General features: G+C 35.9%; 1 protein-coding gene across 8 annotated transcripts in view; it reads left to right on the plus strand.

Annotated features, from left to right (window-relative positions):
- Positions 1-24,483, plus strand: part of LOC128209910 (ral GTPase-activating protein subunit alpha-1-like) — an 87,606-nt gene that overhangs the window by 937 nt on the left and 62,186 nt on the right. For 6 of the 8 annotated variants that reach the window (XM_052914172.1, XM_052914174.1, XM_052914177.1 and 3 more), the window contains exons 2-16: positions 449-559; positions 747-796; positions 1,051-1,152; positions 1,326-1,485; positions 1,915-1,941; positions 3,854-3,975; positions 4,818-4,956; positions 5,226-5,364; positions 5,666-5,933; positions 18,050-18,121; positions 19,277-19,405; positions 21,343-21,564; positions 21,782-21,855; positions 22,389-22,500; positions 24,223-24,345. In XM_052914172.1, the coding sequence (XP_052770132.1) occupies positions 449-559; positions 747-796; positions 1,051-1,152; positions 1,326-1,485; positions 1,915-1,941; positions 3,854-3,975; positions 4,818-4,956; positions 5,226-5,364; positions 5,666-5,933; positions 18,050-18,121; positions 19,277-19,405; positions 21,343-21,564; positions 21,782-21,855; positions 22,389-22,500; positions 24,223-24,345 (1,850 nt within the window). The remainder of the gene's footprint in view (positions 1-448; positions 560-746; positions 797-1,050; positions 1,153-1,325; positions 1,486-1,914; positions 1,942-3,853; positions 3,976-4,817; positions 4,957-5,225; positions 5,365-5,665; positions 5,934-18,049; positions 18,122-19,276; positions 19,406-21,342; positions 21,565-21,781; positions 21,856-22,388; positions 22,501-24,222; positions 24,346-24,483) is intronic. The other 2 variants (XM_052914179.1, XM_052914175.1) reach the window with 2 other exon arrangements.

The following is a 24,483-nucleotide window of genomic DNA, read 5'->3' on the forward strand; positions in this document are numbered from 1 at the left end:
AGTTTTTATTATAACATGTAGTGAAGTTCACTATTTTCAGAAAATAGGCCAAATTGCCTGTGATCTCACTATATTGTAGCTGACACTATAGGTTTGGGACAACTTTTCCAAATCTTGGAGGACATTGTAATGGTACGGTCTTGTGTTGGTATGACTTCTCTGTACCCACTGGTAGAACTTATGGCCAAAATCGGCATATCTGATACTGCCAAGATTGTTAGATCTGAAATGACCTAGATCTAGGCCATGTTGTCCACTGTTCCCAGGTGTAAAAAATAATATATTTTAGTCTGGTCTGTACTACAGCTACCAATCTGGACCAGTAGTCTTTCAATTTGGGCTGCATGGTCCAACAATCTGAGCCATATCATGTGCTATTCATTTGAAGATTGAAAGATACATGTAGGATCTTTTATTGCTATTTGTACTTTGTATATTCTTTTTTCAGACAACTATGAACCAGTCGAAGCCAAGAAATTCTTTGAGGAGTCATATTCCCACATCTACTACATCTTTTTTGATAACTTTGTCTCGGTCGAGTCAGATCTGAAGCAAAGAGGTATTTTATGTTCAATGAAAAATGCTTTTAAAATCACTTTTAAGCTTATATTTTTAATGATTTTAATTTACATTTCAAGGTGACATGTAAAGAATCGAGATTTTTAAGATTGCTACTGATTAAATTCCACTTGCAGCCAGATAAAAATATGAAAATTAAAAAAATCTACTAATGATTGTATTTTCAGCAAATAAATCCCACCGTGAAGAGCTGGACCACATTCTTCAAATATTTGAGGTAGGGTTTATAATGTTTTTACTATATGTTGTGATTAATTTATTTAATGGTGCATTCCACCAGATTGTGTATAGGTGGAAAAAATATAATCAAGAATCCAAAAAGAAAGCCATATTTGATGTCCTACTTTTGAAATCATCACTAAGCATGATACCTTGCAAAAAACCAGCTATAGATAATTTTCAAATAATTCAATCTTTTTTCTTCTTACTTTTGCTGGTTCTGCGCCTTAAATTAATAACGGGAAATTGCAGAAAATTCTTTTGCTGTTGCCTGAGCTTGTGCACAAGAGATGGATGTTTCACAGTATTGGACGGATCATGAAGAAACTGCTACACCCTGGAAATGGACTGAGGGTATGATACTTCATTGCTTGATTGAAGAAAGTGAGATTTTGCTGTTTTAAGGTCACTGCTGTCAATTTGATAAGAGTATCCTTAATCTAAATTAGAGGGTTTAAGAATATTTCCTGTATATAATTACACTTCATGAATTCAAAACATGTCAGTGTTATAAACTTGTACTACAGTTGCGTCGAGAAGGTATGCGGCTATTCCTGGTGTGGTACCAGATCCTGCAGGACAATGCGAGTGATGAATGTCACCAGATCTTCCTTCAGCTGGTCCCAGGCATGGGTGAGGGCACACACCAGGATATACTGTACGGACGCAATGCTGCAACACCTGACAGTGAGTACTAGGCTCGTAACCGTTCCTGTATTCAGTTCAGTAATTTCGATATTGCCAAGGTTATACTTTTTAAACATGCACAGCACCAAGAGATTATTGGATTCCATGTCTTTATCAGTTGTATGGTTATTCACAAGTTACTTTAAAATATTTCTTATTACTAGTGCTAAAGTTTTAAACATTTTAACTAAAGAAGATAAACCAAATAAAGTTTGCAAACTTAAAAGTAAACATACATTATTAATACATGTATCAGCTGATTACCAATGTATTTTATTAAAGCAGCACTTAACTTATGCCTGATGAATTTCACTGAAAGTAATTTGGAATTGATGTAGTCAATTTATTTTACTTGCTCACATGTCTTTTTTACTTTCTGTCACTTTAAAATGTGCAGCATTTAACCAACGATCTTGTGTTCCTGTCTAGTACATGCATCTAGCCCCAATGTGCCAAGTAAGTTCTATGTATCCCTGTGTTCAAAGCTGCATGATATCCACTGTTATTTCCATTTTGTGTTTTGTGTTGAAATCTTTAGGACTCAAACTCAAAGACATTATCATAGCTTGTCATTTATGTTGGTAACTTGGTTAAGAATATATTTGCTGCTTTGTTTGATTATACCGAAGCCACTGTTTCTTGTAAATGTACTTATAAATGGTTTTGTTATTTTGCCAAAACTAGATATTGCGGTAGAACAATACAAATGAACGTGAATTTGAATTGGAGATATAGAAAGATCATGTCCCATTTACCACTTCCATGAATCTGTGTTGCATGCTTTTATTGTTATACGGTTATACCATTATAGTTATGCTAGAATTTTACCAATCTGAGAATGCAATATTTAAAACCGTAAAATTGAAAAATTTGACCTTACTTTCATACCTTGACGATTGAATAGTAAGTATACTATTCTTCAAGTCCAGATGAAAGAATTTAACACCTGAAAAAGACATCTTGAATATGTACATTTTCAATTTTCAATACAGTACACTCAACGAGTTTCAATACAGTACACTCACCGAGTAAGACCTACTTTCCATTTCCCTCTGCAGATTTTCGCTATCGTGGCCAACACTATGAATTTATCGACTGTCTGCGTTCCTTTGAGTTTGAATTTAAGGCCCTCGACATCAGAGGTCATGGTTCAGAATCGGTAAAATGTCGGCTGTTTTATGATGCAATACAATTAGTGGCAATACATCAATGATTCAATGTTTACTATTAACAAGTCAAGACAATATTTAATTGGCGTTTACAGACACAAATGCAAATTAAACGCTGGTAAGATTTACAATGTACATAAGCATAAAAAACAAATAACTTCTGAACAAGAATGATTTCTCGCTTATCTGATTACACACGGAATTCTGCTGCGGGGTCATAAAATCAGACAATTTCCAACGCTATCGCTCATATTAAGCTTGGCGGTAAACCAGCCACTCAGAGGAACTTGGTGGGATTTTAGCGAGTTTAACAGTTTTACCCTGGAAGGAAGACCGCGATCATCAACCTTATCCCTTGGAGTGAGAGAGGAATGTGGGTCTAACTCGTTGAGTGTACTGTATGTTGGTAATATATATGTTTAATGAAACAAGCAAATGTACATTATCATAATTTCAAAAAAAATTGAAAAAATTATACTTGTTACATGCTAGCCAGAATAGAATTGCACTTATGTTGGCACACTTATCAATTGTATGAAATCTGTTTAATAAAAATATATTTACTCTTACAAATGTCTTGCACGTTACATATAGAGTTGTCAGTAAAAATGATTTAAAGTGACATTCTTATTCAAAATCAATACATTCACCTATATAGCAAACATAAATTTTGAGTGGTAAACTTTAAACTTCTTACTAAATAAATCATTTATGGAAAATATTAATTACTGATAATAAGAGTGTAACTGTGTATTTAATAGCTGAAAACGCAAATATATTAAATGATTGATGAATGCTAAAAGATTAACTGTGATCTACTATTGTCTCATTAAGTAGATATACCGTGTTTAATGCACATTTCTTTCAAACTAAACTTGGTATCCTTCATAAAAGACATTTATTTATCCTGTGGAATATTAAAACAGTAGTATTAATTGTGGTAAATCTTATGTGGGAATAAGAGTGCATCTTTAAGAGAAGAAAGGGGCAAAATCTGCATATAATTTACAGAATAATTTGAGCTATGATTAAATGACTTACGGCGTTTTTTTTCTCTATTTTTGGGAGAAGGGTGATTTGCCTTTTCTAGTCAAAATGTATTTCAGACAAAAAAACAGGCTGAAAAAATGCCATGAATCTATGACTTAACTTTACCTAATAGTTGTAGCAATATTAAAATGAACGGGTTTGTTTTGCAGGCTATGGAGGGATAATTGCAGCAGGGGAAATAACGCCAATTCTAGCAGTGCCTGGAGAGAAACAGCCAGACAACATCACAAAATTCTTCTTTGAGGCCTTCCTGCAGTTTATAGTCTCAGAGGTATGTAAGCCACAGTAGGGCTGGATCATCATGGAAATACATGTAGCTGTTAGTGTTGATTGGATGTGTTTATTGCATATGTTTACAATGGTCTGCAATTTTGTTGTACATATTTACTAACAGATCGCTTAAAGTCACTATTCCAGTAGTAACCTTCTCTGGACAGATTTTAAAATTACTTGCCACATGTGTCTGGCATACATGTCACATGCAAGACCTGTGTACCAACTCCCTACCTCTAAGTTCAAGGTCACAGTTAGTGTTTGAATACTATGGATTGCTGCTTATAAGGACATAGAGTATATAGGTGGTTGTGTCCGGGCTGTAACTTTCTTATGTATGGACAGATTTTAAAATAACTTGCCACATGACCATATGTATCTCTCTGGTTTATTTTGCGTAAGACCAAAACACTGACTCAGATAATACTGTGACCATTCATGGGTCTCATGTGATGTTTCAAATCATCAATGCGAGGTTATTAGTGTTATATATTCCACTTGTTCATAAACATTCCTTGCTTTATCCACACATTTTATTGCTATTTTCTTCCCTTTTTTATATACTGACATTGTTCAAAGGTAAATGTCACATTTGGGAGCATTTGTCACATACTGTGACAGCTCTTGTTTGCTCTGGCATTTGCATTATAAGCAGAAGGAAGTACATTTAAATGATTATTAGTGACTTTGAAAACAATGGGCATAAATCCCTCAAACTCAAAGAGACCCATGGCTATTTTACAGGATTGATCATTATCAGGTGTAAAAACCCTGAGAGGTTATAACATATTAAGCTAGTTAGTACAGTTTATAGTGTATGTTTGTCTGTTTGTGGAACAGGTGATAAAGGTAGAGTGGATGAACAAGGAAATGCGTGAGGTCTGCTTCATGTTTCTCTTCAACAAGTTCAAGCAGTCCTTCCTTAAGTGGCTCCTCCCAGATTTCGACAAAACCAGGACAATCTATGATCCAGACCTTGGTTAGGGGATATTTTATTAATTCTCATCTTTTTAACAGTTCTGCATTTTTTTAACAGATATTTAGTGTTTTCATTCTTGTCTTCATTAATGTGATCGTCAGACAAATTTAGAATTAATTGTTTAAAATGTTTTTGATGAACAGGGCCACCAAATTTATGTTTACTGAACACTAAATCGACACCCAGCCTGTGTCCAGTTGATGCTGCATTTATATTTTAAAAAAATACTATTTACTTACAATATAGCACCTTTTTCGTCCCCCCTATAGACTTGCCTAGAATGCGGACATCAGCTGACACTGCAAATACAGACGAGCCAGAGAATGTGTCGGAGTGCAGAGATATCTTCATTCGTTGGCTTACCACATTCACCATTTCAACCAAGAAACTTGAATCAGATACTAATAGGTAATATATATCTACTCTCTTATGTTTTCATAAGCATTGGGTGTACTGTGAACTTTCATGCAAACATGGTTTTGGACTACTTCTTTGCATTTTATAGTGTTAATAATATAAAAAAAATGTTTATTGCTTATAGCCTTCTTGTCAAGTTTGTATGTCCAATTTTGATAAATCGTGAGTTTGATTGATTTGTTATTTTAACAAATTCAAAAATATAAGATAATATAAGAATTCAAGTACATCAAACTTCATACCTCCGTAGAAGTACATGTATTCATTCACCAACTTAAAACATGATCTTCAGGGGTTTCAACATGTCGAGTTCAGCGCTGACAGACCCAGATGAAGACACGGGCAGGCGGGACAAGACAGATGGGGTAGAGGGGGAGGACGTACCGACCCCCGGCAGTAACACCAGCACCCTCTCCTCCAGCTCACAGATCACAGAGAAAGACTCGCCCAATACCAGCTTCTCCCATGAGGAACACAGCATGTCTGAGTACGAGATTGTCAGGAATGTCATGTACTCCACCAGGGAGAATATCAACATTGTGCATGAGATCTTCAGACAGGTAACTGCCATTTTAAATTGTATTATTGAAGATTCTGATAATTTTTGCTCAAAGTTTACAGAAAAAAGAGATAAATTTCTGGGTGAGATAAGGAAGGAACAATACCAAAAAGAGAGATGAATGGCAGTGTAAGATAATAAATCAACAAAACAGAAAAGAGAGATAAATGTCAGATTGAGATAAAGGATTGATCTGAGATGTGATTAACAGAAAGCAGAGATAAATGGCAGTGAAAGATAATGAATCAACCAAACAGGAAATAAGGGTTAATGGCAGAGCGAGATAAGGAATGGGCATAACAGAAAGAAAAGATAAATGGAAAAGGGAGATAAGGAATTAACATAAAGAAAGCAAAGATTAATGGCAGAGTTAGATAGATAGATACTTTTTATTCCTCCATAAGTGAAGAGATTAACATATATACAGATGAATACAAAGAATATATACACACATAGATGATTTGATATACACGAACATCAAAATAATTATTATTTAAATGGACATTACGAGCATTAAACATTTCGAGTAATCATTTACAAAACCAACATCTTCCATGCACATATAATTATGTATAGAAACTTGAATTTTGAAACTTGTTTATTTGATTAAACGCCTATTTTTGCATAAAATACTCAATGGCGTTGTACAATACAATGATAAAATATTTTAAATAATTTAAAGATATAATACTATCTAGACATCAAACATACTTAATTTGAAATAAACAAAAAAAATAAATAATTAAGCTAAATACATCGTTAAAGCAAATAAAACACATGACATGAAGTAAGATAAATTAAAATATCTAAAAATAAAATGAATATAAAACATAAAATAAACAATCATCGCATGCTAATTTATCACAGTTAGTTTTCCACTGTTCATTGTTCAGTCACTGTTTTTAAAACAACATGTCAAATTTTCGAAAGTAATGTGTCTTCAAGTTCTTCTTAAACACTTCTAACGATTTCGATGTTCGTATATCAGATGGCAAATCGTTCCACATGGCTGGGCCAATGGTACTAAAACTGCGATCAGAGAATGTTTTATGTTTGTTTGTTGGTACGACGTAACACCCCACACTGGATAGTGAAGAACGAAGATTGCGTGGTGGTTGCTTTACTGTCAACAGATCTACTAGGTATGCCGGTGCCTTTCCGACCGAGCAATTGTACATGATGGTTAAAATTTTAAAGTTTATCCTAGCTTTCACTGGTAACCAGTGTAATTCAAACAAAGATTGTTTGGAGCTTTCATATTTGCCTCGAGAAAGCACAAGTTTTGCACACATGTTTTGAATTCTTTGCATTTTCTGAATATCACAGGCAGCAATGCCATACAAGATGGAATTACAGTAGTCAATGTGTGGCATTACCAGTGAAAGAACAAGAATCTCCGTTGCCTCTTTGGTCAAATATTTTCGAATGTTTTTAATTCTCATGTAGTTTAGCATGGCTGTTCGGCATTTTCGTTTTACATGCTCCTTAAAGTTTAAAGTTTCATCGAGAAAGGCACCTAAGTAACGTATACAGTGTACAGTTTCGATACTGTCACCAACAATATTGATGTTTTTTGTTTGACATTTTTCAAGTTGCTGCCTACTCCCGAACATGATGAACTCAGTTTTTGCTGTATTCATTTTTAGTTTATTTTCATTCATCCAATCATTGATTATTACAGCACACTGTTCAATGTCTTGAATAGCACTTTGTTCTGCAGAAGGTATGTTTGGCCGAAAACGTTTATTGGCAGTATGGTCGTCGGCGAAACCGTACACTGTGATGGTCGGGGGTATCACATATATAAGATAGTCAGATGTAGTCTTAATTGACAAAATATATGAACGATAATTATTCAAAGTTATCTACTCATGATGTATTACAGACAATCTCTACATGGCGCTTTCTGTGTAAAATACAAGTGAAGCACATTTGTTCAGATTAGTAATAGCCTAGCAAAGTAAACACTAATGTTGCCTTAACCCTTTAGCACATAGGCAAGTGGCCAGATTGACACCTCCCAGTCAATAGCCAACTTACTGATAAGCAGTCCTTATCTGTATAGGCATTTTAGGAGATTTGAAAATGAGCAAATTAATACAGCAGTATGAACTTAAAATCAATATTACTCCAAATAATTGTGGCCAAATCTTTTTTATGTGAATAATTTTTTTATAGATAATTAAATTATCTAATAAATGGTGTCAATGATGAAATATTAAATTATTTTATTTCATCTGTGAATGCATTTCCAAGATGGAATTGTAACATTTCTTTGAAATGTCATAATTGCATTAAATCAAAGGGTAAAAAAATGCTGGGATCGATCTAAATTTTATTACCCCTATCATAAAAAAGACCCATCTGGATTAAAAGCCGACAATTGATGTTCTTGTGTATAATACACAGAAATATGGCAGGCATATCTAGTGTCATCCAGCTGAGAGATCCAGTCCAGGGTGTCTGTTTAACTTTATTACCCCCTCATAAAATTGTTTACAAAAAGAAAGCCGATAAATGTTTTTCCGGTATGAATCAAAAGATCTAGATCATCAAAATGCTTTCACAAATGTGTTTACCTGACCTATTTTACGGCCGGAACCATGCTGGACATCTAACAGTTCCACAGATAATTTACTCATCATTTTCTCAGCTACTTTTTGTTTCTATTGTTTGTAAACAAAATATTATCTTTAAATAATTATAATCTTTATTGATTTCAATGGTAAATTGAACTGACGTAATATATTTAATGATTTATGCATCAATGAATTTGGGGGATTTTCCATACAGTACTCAGCTCGTGGTCTTATTATGTCACAATGGGATATCACACCTGCGATTGGGAGTATAAATACCTTCTAATTTTAGCAGACGATATTTTCAAGGGAAAATCAATACACAAAAGGTTAAACTTTACTTATATAAACATCCAGGATATTGTTTACAATAAGAAAGATGAAAAATTGAAATATTGAAATGACCCTATTGAAATATGCGGGCGATGCGTTTACATCCAGTAATGGATACGGTCGGCTAGATGCGTATACATCTGCTAATGAGCTATGTCGGCCTATCTCGTATACATGCCCTAAAGGGTTAAACAAAACTAAAATTAAGACAGTTTATAGAAGAATCTTAAGTTACACCTGCCGCAAGAGTCTTACTCAATGCTAATCAAGTTTACAGTCGCTCCGCCCATCGACCAATAAAGCACCGCGATACTTTTTTGTTGTAAGGCAATAGCCGGTTGTTGACATAAGTTACACGAATATGTTCTATATCCCGCCCATAAAAAAGAAAAGGGCAGTGTTTATGACTGACATTGACATAATTATATTTTTGAAATAAGCTCAAAGGAAGCCAGTTACGTAAATTTGTTGTCCGCTATCGTCATTTCTATCGCTAATAACCCAAACCTTAAAAACATGCCTTTTTCACATGTGTGCCTATTTTACCAACAATGTCATTTTTAGCTCAACTATTCGAAGAATAGGTGGGCTATACTACTCGCCCCAGTGTCGGCGTCCGGTTCAAGTTTTAGGGCAAGTTGGGATTTTCACTTATAAGTCCAATACCCTACATTCAATTGACTTAATACTTCACACAGTTGTTCAGGGCCATCACATGATGAGGTTAGATAACTCCATATTATTCTTTACACAGGTTATGGCCCCTGATTGACTATGGAACTTAGGTTAAGTTTTAGGGCAAGTTGGAATATTTATTAATAACTTCTATATCCTTTGTTTAATTGACTTAATACTTCACACAGTTGTTCAGGACCATCACACAATGAGGTTACATAACTCCATATCATCCTAAATACAAGTTATGGCCCCTGATTGACTAAATTCCAATACCATTCATTCAATTGACTTAATACTTCACACAGATGTTCAGAGCCATCACATAATGAGGTTAGATAACTCCATATTATCTTTTATACAAATTATGGCCCCTGATTGACTATCAAACTTAGGTTAAAGTTTTAGGGCAGATTGGGATATTGTTTAATAACTTCTATACCCTCCATTCAATTGACTTAATACTTCACACAATTGTTGAGGACTATCACCCAATGAGGTTACATAACTCCATATCCTTAATACAAGGTACGGCCCCTGATTTACTTAGGTTAAAGTTTTAGGCAAGTAAAAGTTAAGGAATAAAAGAACTTCTATACCATTCATTAAATGCACTTAATAAAATTCAAAATTATTTATGACCATCTTTCAACAAGAAACATAACTCCGTTTTAAGCCTAAATACAAATTATGGCCCTTGAATTATTATTATTATTATTATTATTATTATTTTTTTTAATTTCCTTTGAAAGGCATATTTGTATATTCTTAACCACATTTTCATAATGGGAAATCAAGTTATTTGAATGACTTGCGTCATTGTTTGGGCGGGCTGGTGGGAGGACAGCATCAAAGTCACCTTATGTATCGAATAAATTTAGTTAGGTTTGACATAAAGAGACCAAACTTGGTATTATTACATCGTTATTGTATTCTAAGTCAAAGCTGCGTAGTCGAGCAAGCTGTCTTACGACGGCTCTTGTTTTATTCATAAATTCATAGTTTGTTGTGACAATGCTGCAAACCAATGACTATTTACCGTTACCTGATTTTGACATGGTTTAAGGCAATTAAGAAACACTCAAGTTTATCTATGCAATGTTCTAAACGCCGGGGGTTAAATTTTAGGACGTATATAGGGATTTCTCGGCGTATAATATGTAGTCCATATAATTTCATAAATGAGTATCAAAATGTTAAAACATTTCCCAAAACGCTCATAAATGTGGCTATATAATATGTTACACTAATTTATAGATATATTTTTATATTTTAACTAATAATGGTCAAAATTAAAAGCTGCAACCCTGCATCCATCAAGACCCTAGTTACGTACAATAATTGTAAAGCAAAAATATTACTATTAAACTGTTATGAACGTAAAAGGCGAAATAAAAAGGACAGACAAAAACAAGCATGACTCATCCTGTATTCCTTAATTGACATATCCTCTTGACAATTGCGAGTCGTATTTCGCAAGTTTTAGATGGCAACTTTTTGACTGCAAAAAAACGTCCACTTTGCATTCACACACGCGTGTCAATAAGTGTCAATTAACACTCGTTTAGCAAGTCCTAGTAGAAATCTAGAAATTGAAAGAGTTGCTGTACTTACAAATTGTCTAAACACACGAATTGTCTTTTTGTTCAGAAACAAACTGTCAAGAGTTTAGCTTTCGAGCTTGCTCAAACAGAAAGAATCTGTCAAATTGTCACAAAACAGAGTTTAGCTTACAAGCTTGCTCATATAGAAATAATCTGTCAAATTGTCACAAAACAGAGTTTAGCTACGAGCTTGCTCATGTAGAAAGAATCTATCGAATTGTCACTAAAAGAGTTTAGCTTTCGAGCTTGCTCAAACAGAAAGAATCTGTCAAATTGTCACAAAACAGAGTTTAGCTTACGAGCTTGCTCATATAGAAAGAATCTATCGAATTGTCACTAAAAGAGTTTAGCTTTCGAGCTTGCTCACACAGAAAGAATCTGTCAAATTGTCACAAGAAACCTCAGCTTTGAAATGTCTTCAGCCAAGACACAATGTGAGCTGAGAACTGTTAGATAATATGAATATTGAAGAGTCCTGGACATACTTTATAAAACATATTAATGTTTGTATTGAAAAGTTCATACCAAAAACTTTCAATGGTAAAAAGTTTCAAAGACCAAAATGGATGGATTTCCATTGTGTGAAAAAAGTTAAAAAGAAATACCATGCATGGAGACGTTTTATCCATAGCCAAAGTTATAGAGACTACCAAGCCTATTGTAAATTACGTAACAGTGCAACAAAAGCAATTAGATTTTCAAAGAAAAAATATCAGAAAGGAGATGTTGAATTTTCAAAAACAAATCCAAAGGTTTTTTGGAGTTACGTGAAAGGTGAAACCAAAAGTAAAACTGGTATCGGAGACCTGGTTGATAAAGATGGTAACCAAGTAACTGAGAATAAAGGAAAGGCAAATGTTTTGAATGACTTCTTCGCATCAGTCTTTACAAGAGAAGATAATTCTAACATTCCACCATTTGATAACATAGTTGACCAACAAAACTCAATATCTGATATTGTTATACAACCAGAAGTAGTTTTAAAACATTTGAAAAGTTTAAATACTTCAAAGGCGTGTGGTCCTGATGATTGTCACCCCTTTTTCCTGAAGCAGTGCTCAGAGGAACTGAACAAACCATTGAGTGCTATATTTCAAAAATCAATAGAGAGTGGTCTTTTACCTCAAGACTGGAAATTAGCAAATGTTTCTTGTATATTCAAGAAAGGAGATCGATCAAATCCTGGGAACTATCGCCCAGTATCTCTAACTTCTGTAATTTGTAAAACGCTGGAAAGAATCATTAGACAGAATATTGTTGACCATCTCAATGAAAATGGATTATTGTCAGACTGCCAGTTTGGGTTTAGGAAAAACAGAAATACTATTCTTCAGCTCCTGTCGGTACTTGAAGATTGGACAGAGGCGATAGATAAAGATTTGCAGGTTGACACAGTTTATTTGGATTTTAGTAAAGCGTTCGATAGTGTACCGCATCGTAGACTTCTGAAGAAGGTGGAATCATATGGAATATCAGGAAAAATACTAGTTTGGCTTCAAAGTTTCCTGAGTGATCGCTTGCAACGTGTTGTATTGAATGGCCATAAATCAAACTGGAATTCAGTTATATCCGGAATACCTCAAGGATCTGTCCTGGGACCAATTTTATTTATAATCTTTGTAAACAATCTACCTGATGTAGTAAGAAGTATATGTAAGATGTTTGCTGATGACTGCAAAATTTATACTCCTCTTTCTTTGAGAGTGGATCAACAACATCTTCAAGAAGATATAGATAACCTGTGTCAATGGAGTAAGGACTGGCTTTTAAAATTTAATGTGCAGAAGTGTAAAGTAGTTTCTTTTGGTCGCAAAAGAGTTGACACCGACTACCATATGACTGACAGAGATGGAAATATACAACAGCTTAAAAGGGAAGACTCTGAGAAGGATTTAGGAGTACTTTTTACTGAAAGTTTGAGTTTTGAAAAGCACATCAGTAATACTTTGAACAAAGCCAACATGATTATTGGATTAATAAGAAGAAAGTTTACTCATATTGACAATACTCGATTCCTGACCTTATACAAATCACTGGTCAGATCGCATCTGGATTATGGAAACCTGATATATTTCCCAATAACAAAGAAGTGTAAACAGATGATTGAAAACGCTCAGAGAAGAGCAACTAGATTAATTCCGGATTTGAGGGGATTGACTCACAACGATCGCCTACGAAAATTAAACCTCCCATCTTTAAGACTTTAGAAGGAAAAGATTCGACATGATTCAAGTGTTTAGAATAGTACACAATATTGATGACATCAGTATGACAACATTTTTCACCTTTGCTGACAATAGTGGTACCAGAGGACACAATTTGAAATTATTTAAACCTAAAGCAAGGAAATCATTACGTCAAATTTCTTTCAGCAATCGTATAGTTTCAACTTGGAATAATTTGCCACGTGAATTAGTGAACACCACATCTGTGAATGCCTTCAAGGCAGGTCTTGATAAACTTTGGAAAAACAAACGGTTTGATACTTCTGAAGTATATTAAGTCATACAGAAGGCGGAGAACTTACAGACGAAGCAGTTTAAAGGGATTTACTAGCCTTTTAGGGCTAAAGAAGTTCCCTAGACGACAAAAGGTAGACAAAAGGTAAGAGGCGCATTGCCGCAAATGAGTGTGACAATGCCAAGTTTAGTAATACAATTGTATCCTTCTTTAAAAAACCCATCTAGAGCTCCCCAAAGCTACTGAGTGCCAGACCTTTGTTGACACCACAATCGAATTCGACCACATCAGCGACATCCCCATCAGCTATGACCACACCAGCGATACAAGCCCTGGCGACGACCACATCAGCAACACCACCAGCGGCGGAGACTACATCAGCACCACTACCCCCGGCGACGACCACATCAGCCACACCAACAGCGACGGAGACCACATCAGCACCACTACCCCCGGCGACGACCACATCAGCGACGACCACATCAGCGACGGCATTAGCGGCGGAGAAAAACCCAGGAGAATCTATACTTCTATTATAAGTATAGTTCTGCCAGGAAGGCAAGCCTGCATGCGATACAGGTGGCCTTGAATGAAGTTCCCGTGGCACCTAAACAGGCAAAGCACCACAGATGGCTGAGTCACGAGAATGCGGTGAAGTCGGTTGTACGGTCGTACAGATGTATAGTCGCAGACCTCGAAGCCGGCGAAGTTGCGAAAGATCCACAGGGCAATGGGTTGTTGAAAACTTTAAAAAAAACCTGACACCGTGAGGAGGCTATTTTTTTCTGGCAGAGGTCTTTCCGATCATCGCTGATCTCAGCTGAGCATTCCAGGCCAATGACTGTCACATCGGGGAAGCCTGCCAAAAGGTTGACTGGCAAAGCTCGAAAGATAACGCGATGGCGGCAACTGGCTCCAAAAAGCAGCCTGCATGATAGGGGATTGTGCAATAGAAAACACTGATCTGAATGACAAATTCACGTCCTCCTGCGTTCAGCTTCTAGACACCTTGAAAGACAACATAGGGGGTCAATTCCGCGACTTGGATGTGTTAAACGCATTAGCCATCCTCGACCTCACCCACGCTGACGTCACTGCATTTTATGGATTCAATGAAATGGAGTCCCTATCGACCCACATCAACATGCCCGTCGACAAACTACTTAACGAATGGAAGAGCTTCCTGGAAGGAGTAAGAGGACAGCCTGGCCGCAGCCTTCCGCAACTGACTGCCTTATTTTTCGGTAAACGTGAGGCGCGCGCCTGGGCTTTAAGGCTCGATTCCCGCTTTTGGCCAGGCTGATTTCGGCAGCAGCTGTCATGCCACTCAGCACCGCTGAAGTGGAATGGGTCTTCAGCCAACTAAAGTTAATCAAGACTGATCATCGTTCCTCCCTGGGTGACAAAACCGTCGAGAGACTACTACAAGTCAAATTGAACAGGTCGAACATCGCCGACTTTCAAATGGTTATGGAATGATCAATGGCTTTTTTCTTCAGGATAAAAACGAGACATCTCATCAGCGTGATTAAACCGAAGTGATATAATACAAGAACATGACAAAGCGCCTGTTATGGTTCTATGTAACCTCTTATGGTGCTATTCCTACAATGCGCTAAATTATCTAGCATGACATTTACTGGGAAGCTGTAGCAAGTCAATCATTTACGATACGACTGTTTACTTTATTAGGACTTAATTACAGTAGAATGTAAATGTTTTACACTAAATCAGTTGATTTACACTAATTCAGTTGATTATCAGTTTAAAAGCACATGCAATTTCTCTATGGCTTTTCAATTACATTCCATTCGGATGATTCCATTTACTTTTACTTGCTCATTCATTACAGAATGGAAATCAAGTTAGGTTGAACTTTAAGTCAGATGTGTAATAATAATGATAATAATAATAATAATAATATTTAATGATAATGATAAGGATATTTTTGTATGATAGTAAGTGCTGATGAAGATTTAAGAAAAAAAAATGTATATGGTGTGCATTTTCATAACGAAATCACCTTCAACAGTTTTTAACAATTTAAGCTTGGAAATGATGGAATTAAAAGTATTTAGGGTATATTTCACATAAAAAATCTGGGGGAGACCCCCATACCCCCCTTGCAGGAGGGGTAAACCCATCCCGTACCCTCCCCAGTTTGCCACTGCGCGGCTCAATAAATTGCCCTTTTCAAGACTCCACCCTGCCCTTTTTAAATCCTGGCTGGAGCACTGTTACTATTGCAACTGTGACAGGATAGTTGACAAAGCTTTCATCATAAATATTGGTGCTAAGTGAAAATAAATACACACATTGATCAGTACATGTCAACAACACACATTGATCAGTACATGTCATTGTCATTATCGACTTAAAAATGTAGAGCACACACTGTTCGTAAATTGTATCTCAAAGGGAATTACGGTACTCTTCTTTCGCATGACAATAAAGTAAGAAATGAACAATAGTATTGTGTGTCCTTAACTTACAGCATTTACAAATATATATTTGTAAATATGAGCGTGACACAAATAGTCCAAAATCACTTAGAATCTGCTTACAGATAGGTCGCAGTTTGGGTTTATTTCTTGCAATAATCCTTAGTGGCGGAAGGTTATTAAAAGATATCATATTTTGCATTGCTCGATTTTTGTTCAAGATTCTTTCAAAAGTAGTTTGTCTAGCTGGGAGTAACACGCTTTTATTAATAGTTTTTCCATTCATACTTGGTAAAGCGTATTAGTCTACTGTTGAAGATGATCTTCGCTAAATATTGACACTGAAGTCTGCACATTTGACTGAAGTTTTTTACAATCGTTAAGTATTTTAATAGATGTAATGTTCAAAGCAGATAAAGCAAATTTAGTAGCAACACTTCTTTGAAATCCTTGCATATGTTTTACACAAAACCTATGTGCTACTTGTAATCTCTGAATTTCATTCTTTGATATATTAGTCCATAGTTCACACCCGTTCAGGGCCTGTGGTAGGATCGCTGACTTGTCATATGTCCTAAGGGTTTTGGCACTGACAGTATCAGGGTTTATACCACTGCTGCATATATTTAGATAAGCCCCATGTAGTTTTGTACATGCTTCTTGAACACATTCCCGCAGAGAGAGTCTCTTTGCAAATTATACCTAGATGGGTGTATTTCTTCTGTGTTGGGATGAGGTCTTGTCCTAGAGAAAAGAACGGTTTTACAGATTGTACTGGCACACCTGATTTGTTAAACACAACAATAGCACATTTACTCGAGTTATATAGAAATCGCCAATGTTTTGAGTAATTAGAGCAAATTTGTAACATATTGTCCATGCCGGTCTTCGAGAAGGAAACAAGTACCATGTCATCGGCAACTGTAGGTGCACTCATATTTATGTCATACAAACATAGTCCATTATTACTTTGTTGTAGTTCATTAGTCAAGTCGTTGATATAGATTAGATACAAGATTGGGGAACTCTTGCCACCTTGGCGGGTCCCCTGCAGAACCGGAAGTTCCCCCGAGTAGAGCCCACGATACCTCACACAGCTTCTGGCCCCCTCGCACATCTCACTAATGGCTAACAGAGTATTCACGTCGATCATTGGGTTAGGAGAATTGCAGTCCAAGTTCATTTTCAGTAATTTATAAAAGAGCCCATTGTGCCAGACCCGATCAAAGGCTTGTCGAGCGACCAAAAAGCAGATATACTGGAGATGAAAATTCCTTTGGGTAATGCAGACATTCTCTCAATGGAAAACTGGTCATTATGCATCCTAACTGATCTTGGAATCCGCCTTGTTGTCTATTCAGTTTTTCCACAATATTTCCCTTACAGCGGTCAAGCAGAACAGATTCATAGATTTTGAGGATTGTAGAAGACAGGGTGATTGCTCTATGAAGAACAAGCATAACAGAAAGAAAAGATTAATGGCAGAGTGAGATAAGGAATGATCATGACAGAAAGAAAAGATAAATGGCAGAGTGAGATAAGGAAGGAGCATAACAGAAAGCAAAGATAAATTGCAAAGTGAGATAAGGAATGAGCATAACAGAAAGAAAAGATAAATGGCAGAGTGAGATAAGAGATAAGGAATGAACATAACCGAGAGAAAAGATAAATGGCAGAGTGAGATAAGGAACGAGCATAACAGAAAGCAAAAATTAATGTCAGAATGAGATAAGAGATAAGGGATGAACATAACAGAAAGCAAAGATAAATGGCAGTGTGAGATAAGGGATAAGGAATGAACATAACGGAAAGCAAATATAAATGGCAGAATGAGATAATGAGCGAGCATAACAGAAAGAAAAGATAAATGGCATAGTGAGATAAGGAATGAGCATAACAGAAAGAAAAGATAAATTGCAGAGTGAGATAAGGAATGAGCATAACAGAACGAAAAGATAAATGGCAGTGTGAGATTTTAGCATCTTTTTTCTCTTTACCTTCAATTGTTTCCACATCTTGTTTCAGGCATTGCTTTTTTCATTCAAACATGGAGGGGCAATACGACGTGTGATAGCTGTGTATAAGGATTGGTTCCAGGTGAGGAAAGGGGTTAATACTAAAGTATTGCCATTGCATGAATACCTTGGCATGGATAGTATACTTGAACAATATGACATTTTATTGGTTTGGAAGGTTGAAAGACATAAGCAGACTTAATTTTCAGGATTGTTTGTAAATAAATAAAATAAACGAAGATGGCCTTTTGCTATGAATTTTGAGCCATTTAACAAGATCATGGAATATTTTGGCCTACAGGGGCTTTCTTATCAACAAACATACGGCTTAATATTCTAACCAACAATTCCAGTTAGGTATTTAGAGTGTTACAAATTATATCGAAAGTTGGCTTGCAAAACCAAATAATCTTTGCCAGTATCGAAATAGATATTATATTTATTAAAAAATATTAATTTAAAAAAGTGAGCGTACTGTAGGTGCATTGATAAGATTGCCCTTTAGTTTCCATTGCCTTATTGAAGCAATTATTGATAATCTAGTTGAAGTATTTTATGATATTTTACTTGTAGGATATCTTTGACATCAATTGGCAGGTGCATGTAGCATGTTTGTGATTGTAACATTTATGTTGCCGCATTCATATACACTACTGATGTAAAACTGTAATACTTGTGTACATGTATGCATTGGTTTTGAAAATATGTATTTGGCTTGAATGTTGGGATGGATTTTCATGTTTTGTTATTGGTACTGGGAAGCTTCGGTTCTGCCATTGAATTTGTTTGAATATTTTATCTGCACTTAATATGTTTTTAGCAATAAAAAATGGTTATAAAACAATCAATCAATAGTCTTGCCTAGTTTGAAATAAGCTTATTATTTCATTTGATGATTTTATTGTACTTTATTGATAATTTTTTTTGTTTTTATTGTACTCCATAACTTAAAAAGCATGATCATTGTTTTCAGTAGTGGAACAGTTACCCTTATAATAATTATAAATCCCCAAAGTTACCAGGCTTTAGTTTCAAATATCATTTAATGTATCAAAAGGAATTGCATATAATTATATCTGTTTACATTTCTGTTTACATTTCAAGATAATAACCAAAATTGCAAACTTCACACCTTCTCCACTGCTGAAAGCTGATGCCTTTTGAGTTTCATTGTATATTTTCTTATCCTCGGTGCATGACCATATGTAGCAGCCCCGTTTTGTTTGTTGTCATGTAGACAGAGGGTGATCTGAGGCCTGTGTTTATGCTGGAGCCCAGTGAGAGCCCCTTGGCCCTGGGCTTACCCCCTGACCTTTCACAAAGCCTCTCTGATATCCTGGAGGAGGACGGTTCCACTGACTCCCTCGTGAGTACCTCACATGCCTATTATGTGTACAACATACAAGTAAGAGTTTTCTAGTGGTGTAGGTGTCTACCTCTCACCTTTGATGTCTTGGGCTTGATCCCCACCAGGGGACACCAGGCCCCAGTTTTTCATAAAAAAAAACTCACAAGTACCAACTCAACTGATTACAATATTTAAATCCATTCTTTAATGTAAAATGAAATGAATTTATTTCTGTCGTTCTTAAATTCTGATTTTGGTTTGCCTCATTACTATTTATGAACAGAAAATGTCGTTAATTAAGTTTAGGTAATTACTCCAGTACATTTCTTACTCTAAAAATATAATTGTTTAAAATATTGGTCAAACAATAATATCAATATATGTATGGGATAACTTGTATATAAAAGAGTCAAAACATAAGACTTCAAACCATGCCAGGGTGTTATCGGGTTGAATGAGTTTAGTCAGTTATTGAGGAATAATTTAAGTATTTTTGAGAAACTGGGGCCAGTACTGGTTTTTACTGGGGGGGGGGGGGGGGATTGACTTTATTGTGAGCCTGCCTCTTAGTGTTGGTGTCACAATTTTGGTATTTATTTTTTTTAAACTTATGAGATTATATTTATCGACTGGCAAGTAGTTTACATGTATTTAACTCACGCACTGATGTCCAAGCTATAAGTCTGTCTGGATATCAGGTGGTGAAGGTTAACGGTTGAATTTTTTTACCTTGTGAGTGAGGCTAGCCCATAGAGTTATGAAAATAGTTACAAAATGCCTACGTAATAATTGTGAATTTAAAAAGCAAAGACCCCTGTAAGCTACTGAAGAAGCCTAAGATCGAAATTAAACATCCGTACAAGTTGACAAGAGTTAAAGAAAGTACAAATTTTGGGATAATATGAATTGAGCCCCATTTCAATCGAAAAAAAAGAACATTACTGATATAAGTATGTTTAAATCATAAGTAATGTGAGTAGGAATGGTTTTATATATGAGTGAGTAAGTGGACATCAGTCCAATGTACATGTATGTTTTAAAGTAAAGGAAATAGATATCTGTTAAGCTATGGTTATTATAATTGTAAACTGCATGCACAAATATGATGACATAGTATTTAGCATGTTTCATGTCTTTTTTTAAGCGCATTAGCATTTTTGATGCATGCATTCTATGCAAAGTACAGTACAATTATGAATTGAGTTAATGAACATTTAGTTGCTTCCAGTGTAAGTTTTTAACAGCTGTTGACGTAGTTGTTAAAGCATTAATGGAGGATAAGTGTTTGTTTCAGTGATATATCTATTTTATTTCATCAAGTGTCCACTGCTATTGTTAGAAGTTAACAGGGTTCCTGAAAATGAAATACATTTGATATATATCTGAAGGAAACAATTATTCTTTAATTTATGGCATAAAACTCATACAAAATAATATAAGTATGCATTCAATTGCATAAGCTTTCTTAATTATTGATGACATCAGGCCATTCTGGAATCAAATTTATTGATATTTTGACCAAGCTTTGCTTGCGCTGACAGCCAAACGAATCACGGTTTAAATGCAGTCAAGTGATATCAAAATGTTATTTCACTGATTTAAAACTGTGGGATATGAGTTATATATATAGAAAAGTTATCTTTGATTTTAGTCTTCATTTTAAGCAAAATGTTGCCTTCCGACGTAGCAAATATGAAGTAATTTATCACGTGGTATACACACTCATAAGAAAAGAAATGTTGAACACCCTTCCAACAATTCTTAGTAAGTTAAACAAATAATACCTCATTGATTCAATTCCATGATCCATCAGTTAGTAGAAAATAAAACTATATATGACAATGAGAACTTCTTGTTCTGCATGAAAACAATCACCAGCAACTAGGTTATTTATTAAGGCACATACATATGTACTGACAAATCTAATAGAAGGTTGATAAATTTCACCCTGGCAGGACTCTGCCCAACCAGCCAATCCTCTGCAACTGTCACGGGACTCTGGTGACCTGAAGACGTGGCTGCGCAATGCCTCTTACCTAGGGGCCGTACAAGACCTGGCTGATGGAGGGGAACTGGATGTCCGTGCAGGCCAGCAGAAACTCATACAGATATGCATTACCAATGCTGCCAATATCTTCCTGCTCAAGGCGGATTCTGACAGTGCTCTTACCGAACAGGTTTGTTGGTTTGCCTTATAGATGCAGTATGTGTACTTGCTGGTATATATGATGATAAGGGCTTTCGCTTCTCACTAAGGCATGTAAATATGGTTGGTGGTCACCAAGCTCAAGACGTTTTTTTTGTCCGCGTTCTGGGGTACATGTGTAGAGGCAGTGAGTGTGATAAGTATTAACAACAGGCTAGTAAGTTCATGGTTCACATTTTACATTTTAGGTTGATATATGCAAGAGAGTGGTGAACATCTACCGGCAAATGGTCACAAAAATCACCATGGATCAGAAAACATGGTGAGTGATTTTGCTTTTTAATCCATAAATTATAAGTTAATAAACAAGAGTAACTGATTTTGCTCCACATCACATGTCCTGTACCTCAATGCATTTCATGAGAAACTATTATTTTAAACATGTGCAAATTTCCATACAGTCAGTATAAAACTATGCCATGGGCTACCATTTTATTGATAGGTTCTGCAATATGCACGTCCCTTGATCACATTGACTCAATCAGATTTCAAAATACATCCTTGCTAGCTAAGATCATCCAGGTTGAACGAGATTTCTTATCCATAATATTGCTTTGAAGCTATCACATAATATGTGATAGTTAGAGCAGTGGGTAGCACACTCATTCTTAACCAAAGCATCTTAAGTTTGAATTCTGGCCTTGGTATTTGCCTTTTGGTCATCAAGCCTTCTGAGTCTGTTTGCTTCTGGTTCATAAAACCACACTCTCACATAACAATGTGCCAACAAAAGTGATTAATATGATGTTGTATTAACTTGTTTTCATTGTAAAATAGTAAAATGTGTTGTTGCAGGGAACAGATATTGAGAGTGCTGCTGTGTATTACCAAGGCAGTACAGGGTGATCAGCCCACAGAGAACAGGGTCAGAGGTCTTGGAGGAAAACTGGCACAGCCCATCTTCCAGGTACAAATGGAAGGGTTAATGCAAAAAGGTTCTTTGTGTTTTGATATTTCATATCACTTTGATCTTTTTTGCTTTTACCAGTGTCCAATAGTTTCGCTTCAGAACAAGAACAATTATTTTGTGTAGATATTTAGTACATCACATAGGAATGATTGCCTTTTGTTTTGGTGATGAAAAAATATTTTTTTATTTTTTTGTAAGAAACAACGTTCATGTTTATGTAACTGAGTGTGTAGACATTGTATGGTGGGGCAGAGATACTCTACTTGAGACTGGTCAGAGTGTGCGATCACCCACCTAGATAAACCTGGTTTTGCCTCAGTGTCCTATGGAGACTTTGAGACACTGGCCGAGGAGCCAAACAGTTGACTGAATGTGTGGTTGAAATGCTTTGCTTTTACACTGAGGAATACTACCTTTTATAGATGTTGATTTGCGACATTCAACCAGCTTTTGAGGCTTGGACCAGTTTTCTATTCAATCCTTAAACTGACCTCAGTGACTCCATTCAGTGCTTTGGTCAATATTTCTATAGTCAATAAACCCACTCATCCTCTTATGTGAGTGTTACACTTCAATTTTGCCCATTTAAATAAAACACTACATCATTAATGTATAAATGTAACTTAAAAAGTAGATATAAGATATTGTATGGTGGGGCTGAGATACTCTGCTTGAGACTCGTCAGAGTGTGCGATTACCCACCTAGATAAACCTGGTTTTGCCTCAGTGTCCTATGGAGACTTGGTGACACTGGCCGAGGAGCCATACAGGTGATTGAGTGATTGAAATGCTTTGCTTTTACACGAAGGAATATTAACTGTTATTAACCTTGGTTGACCCTGATTGACTTGGCAGGCAATCAGCTTTTGCCAGCTAAATGGCTTGAGCCTTTGGCCAGTATTCAATTCAATCTTTATCAGTGATTTAAATCAGTGCATTGGCTAATTCATGCTACAGTGAAATGAAATTAATCATATATTTTTAACCAGGTTTTCAACAAAAACCGGGTTATTAGAATGAGGGTGTCGTTGGGCGTGGGTGGGTGGATGGGTGGGGGGGATAGTTGCGAATGAGTGGTCGTCAAACATTGGATTCTGTCCAATAACTTAAGGAAACATTGATGAATAGTGATGAAACTTGGGTGTATAGGTAACTTATGTGAAGAGCTAGCTTGGGATTGCTTTTGAGGGGGATAGGGTCAAGGTCAAGATTACTTAAATTTGAAAAATTGGGTTCCCCCTAATTACTTTAGTTAGGATTTATGGATAGTGATGAGTGTGGGTAGAGCTAGCTTTGGTGAGATTTACGTAGAGAGCAAGTCTGCTGCTTTTTTCTAAGTCATAATAGAAATTAATTGGCTTTAATTTGAAAAACCTGTCTTCATCACATTGCATCGCTTCTAGTTCTCCTCAGTATATGATAGATTTTTTGAATACAGCCCTACTCTTTTAAAGGGGCAATGTTTCATTAAAGATCTTAGTCATGAGTTGAAATTGTCTCTGGCATATTTCTGTTATTTTGCTATATATTTGAGTGAATTGAATTTTTAAAGTTACGACTAAGATCCTTATATGATCCTTAAATGAAACAGGCCCCTGCTGCACCATGCACATAACAATGCATATTGTGGCATAATTTTTCAGTTCATGTTATGATTGAACTCTTGATCATGATCTATCATGTGCTTTTTGAGCCACTATTTCCGGTTTACTCCCCCAGACTCTGATAGTGACGTGGATCAAAGGGAACCTGAACGTGTCCATCAGCCCGCACCTCTGGGACCAGTTTCTTCAGGTCCTCTCCGCTCTCACATCATGGCCTGAACTCATCAAGGAATGGGCTGTAAGATTATGACCTGACTATCACTTAAAAACTCTCAAGTTCAAAAGCTGATGTAACATCTTTCAGAACGATTTTGTTACAATCATTGAAAACATTCCTACTATCATACTTTTATTTTAACTAATTCTTATAACTTAT

Source organism: Mya arenaria, chromosome 11 (genome assembly GCF_026914265.1).
Source record: "Mya arenaria isolate MELC-2E11 chromosome 11, ASM2691426v1".
In the NCBI taxonomy this organism is placed as follows: Eukaryota; Metazoa; Mollusca; class Bivalvia; order Myida; family Myidae; genus Mya; species Mya arenaria.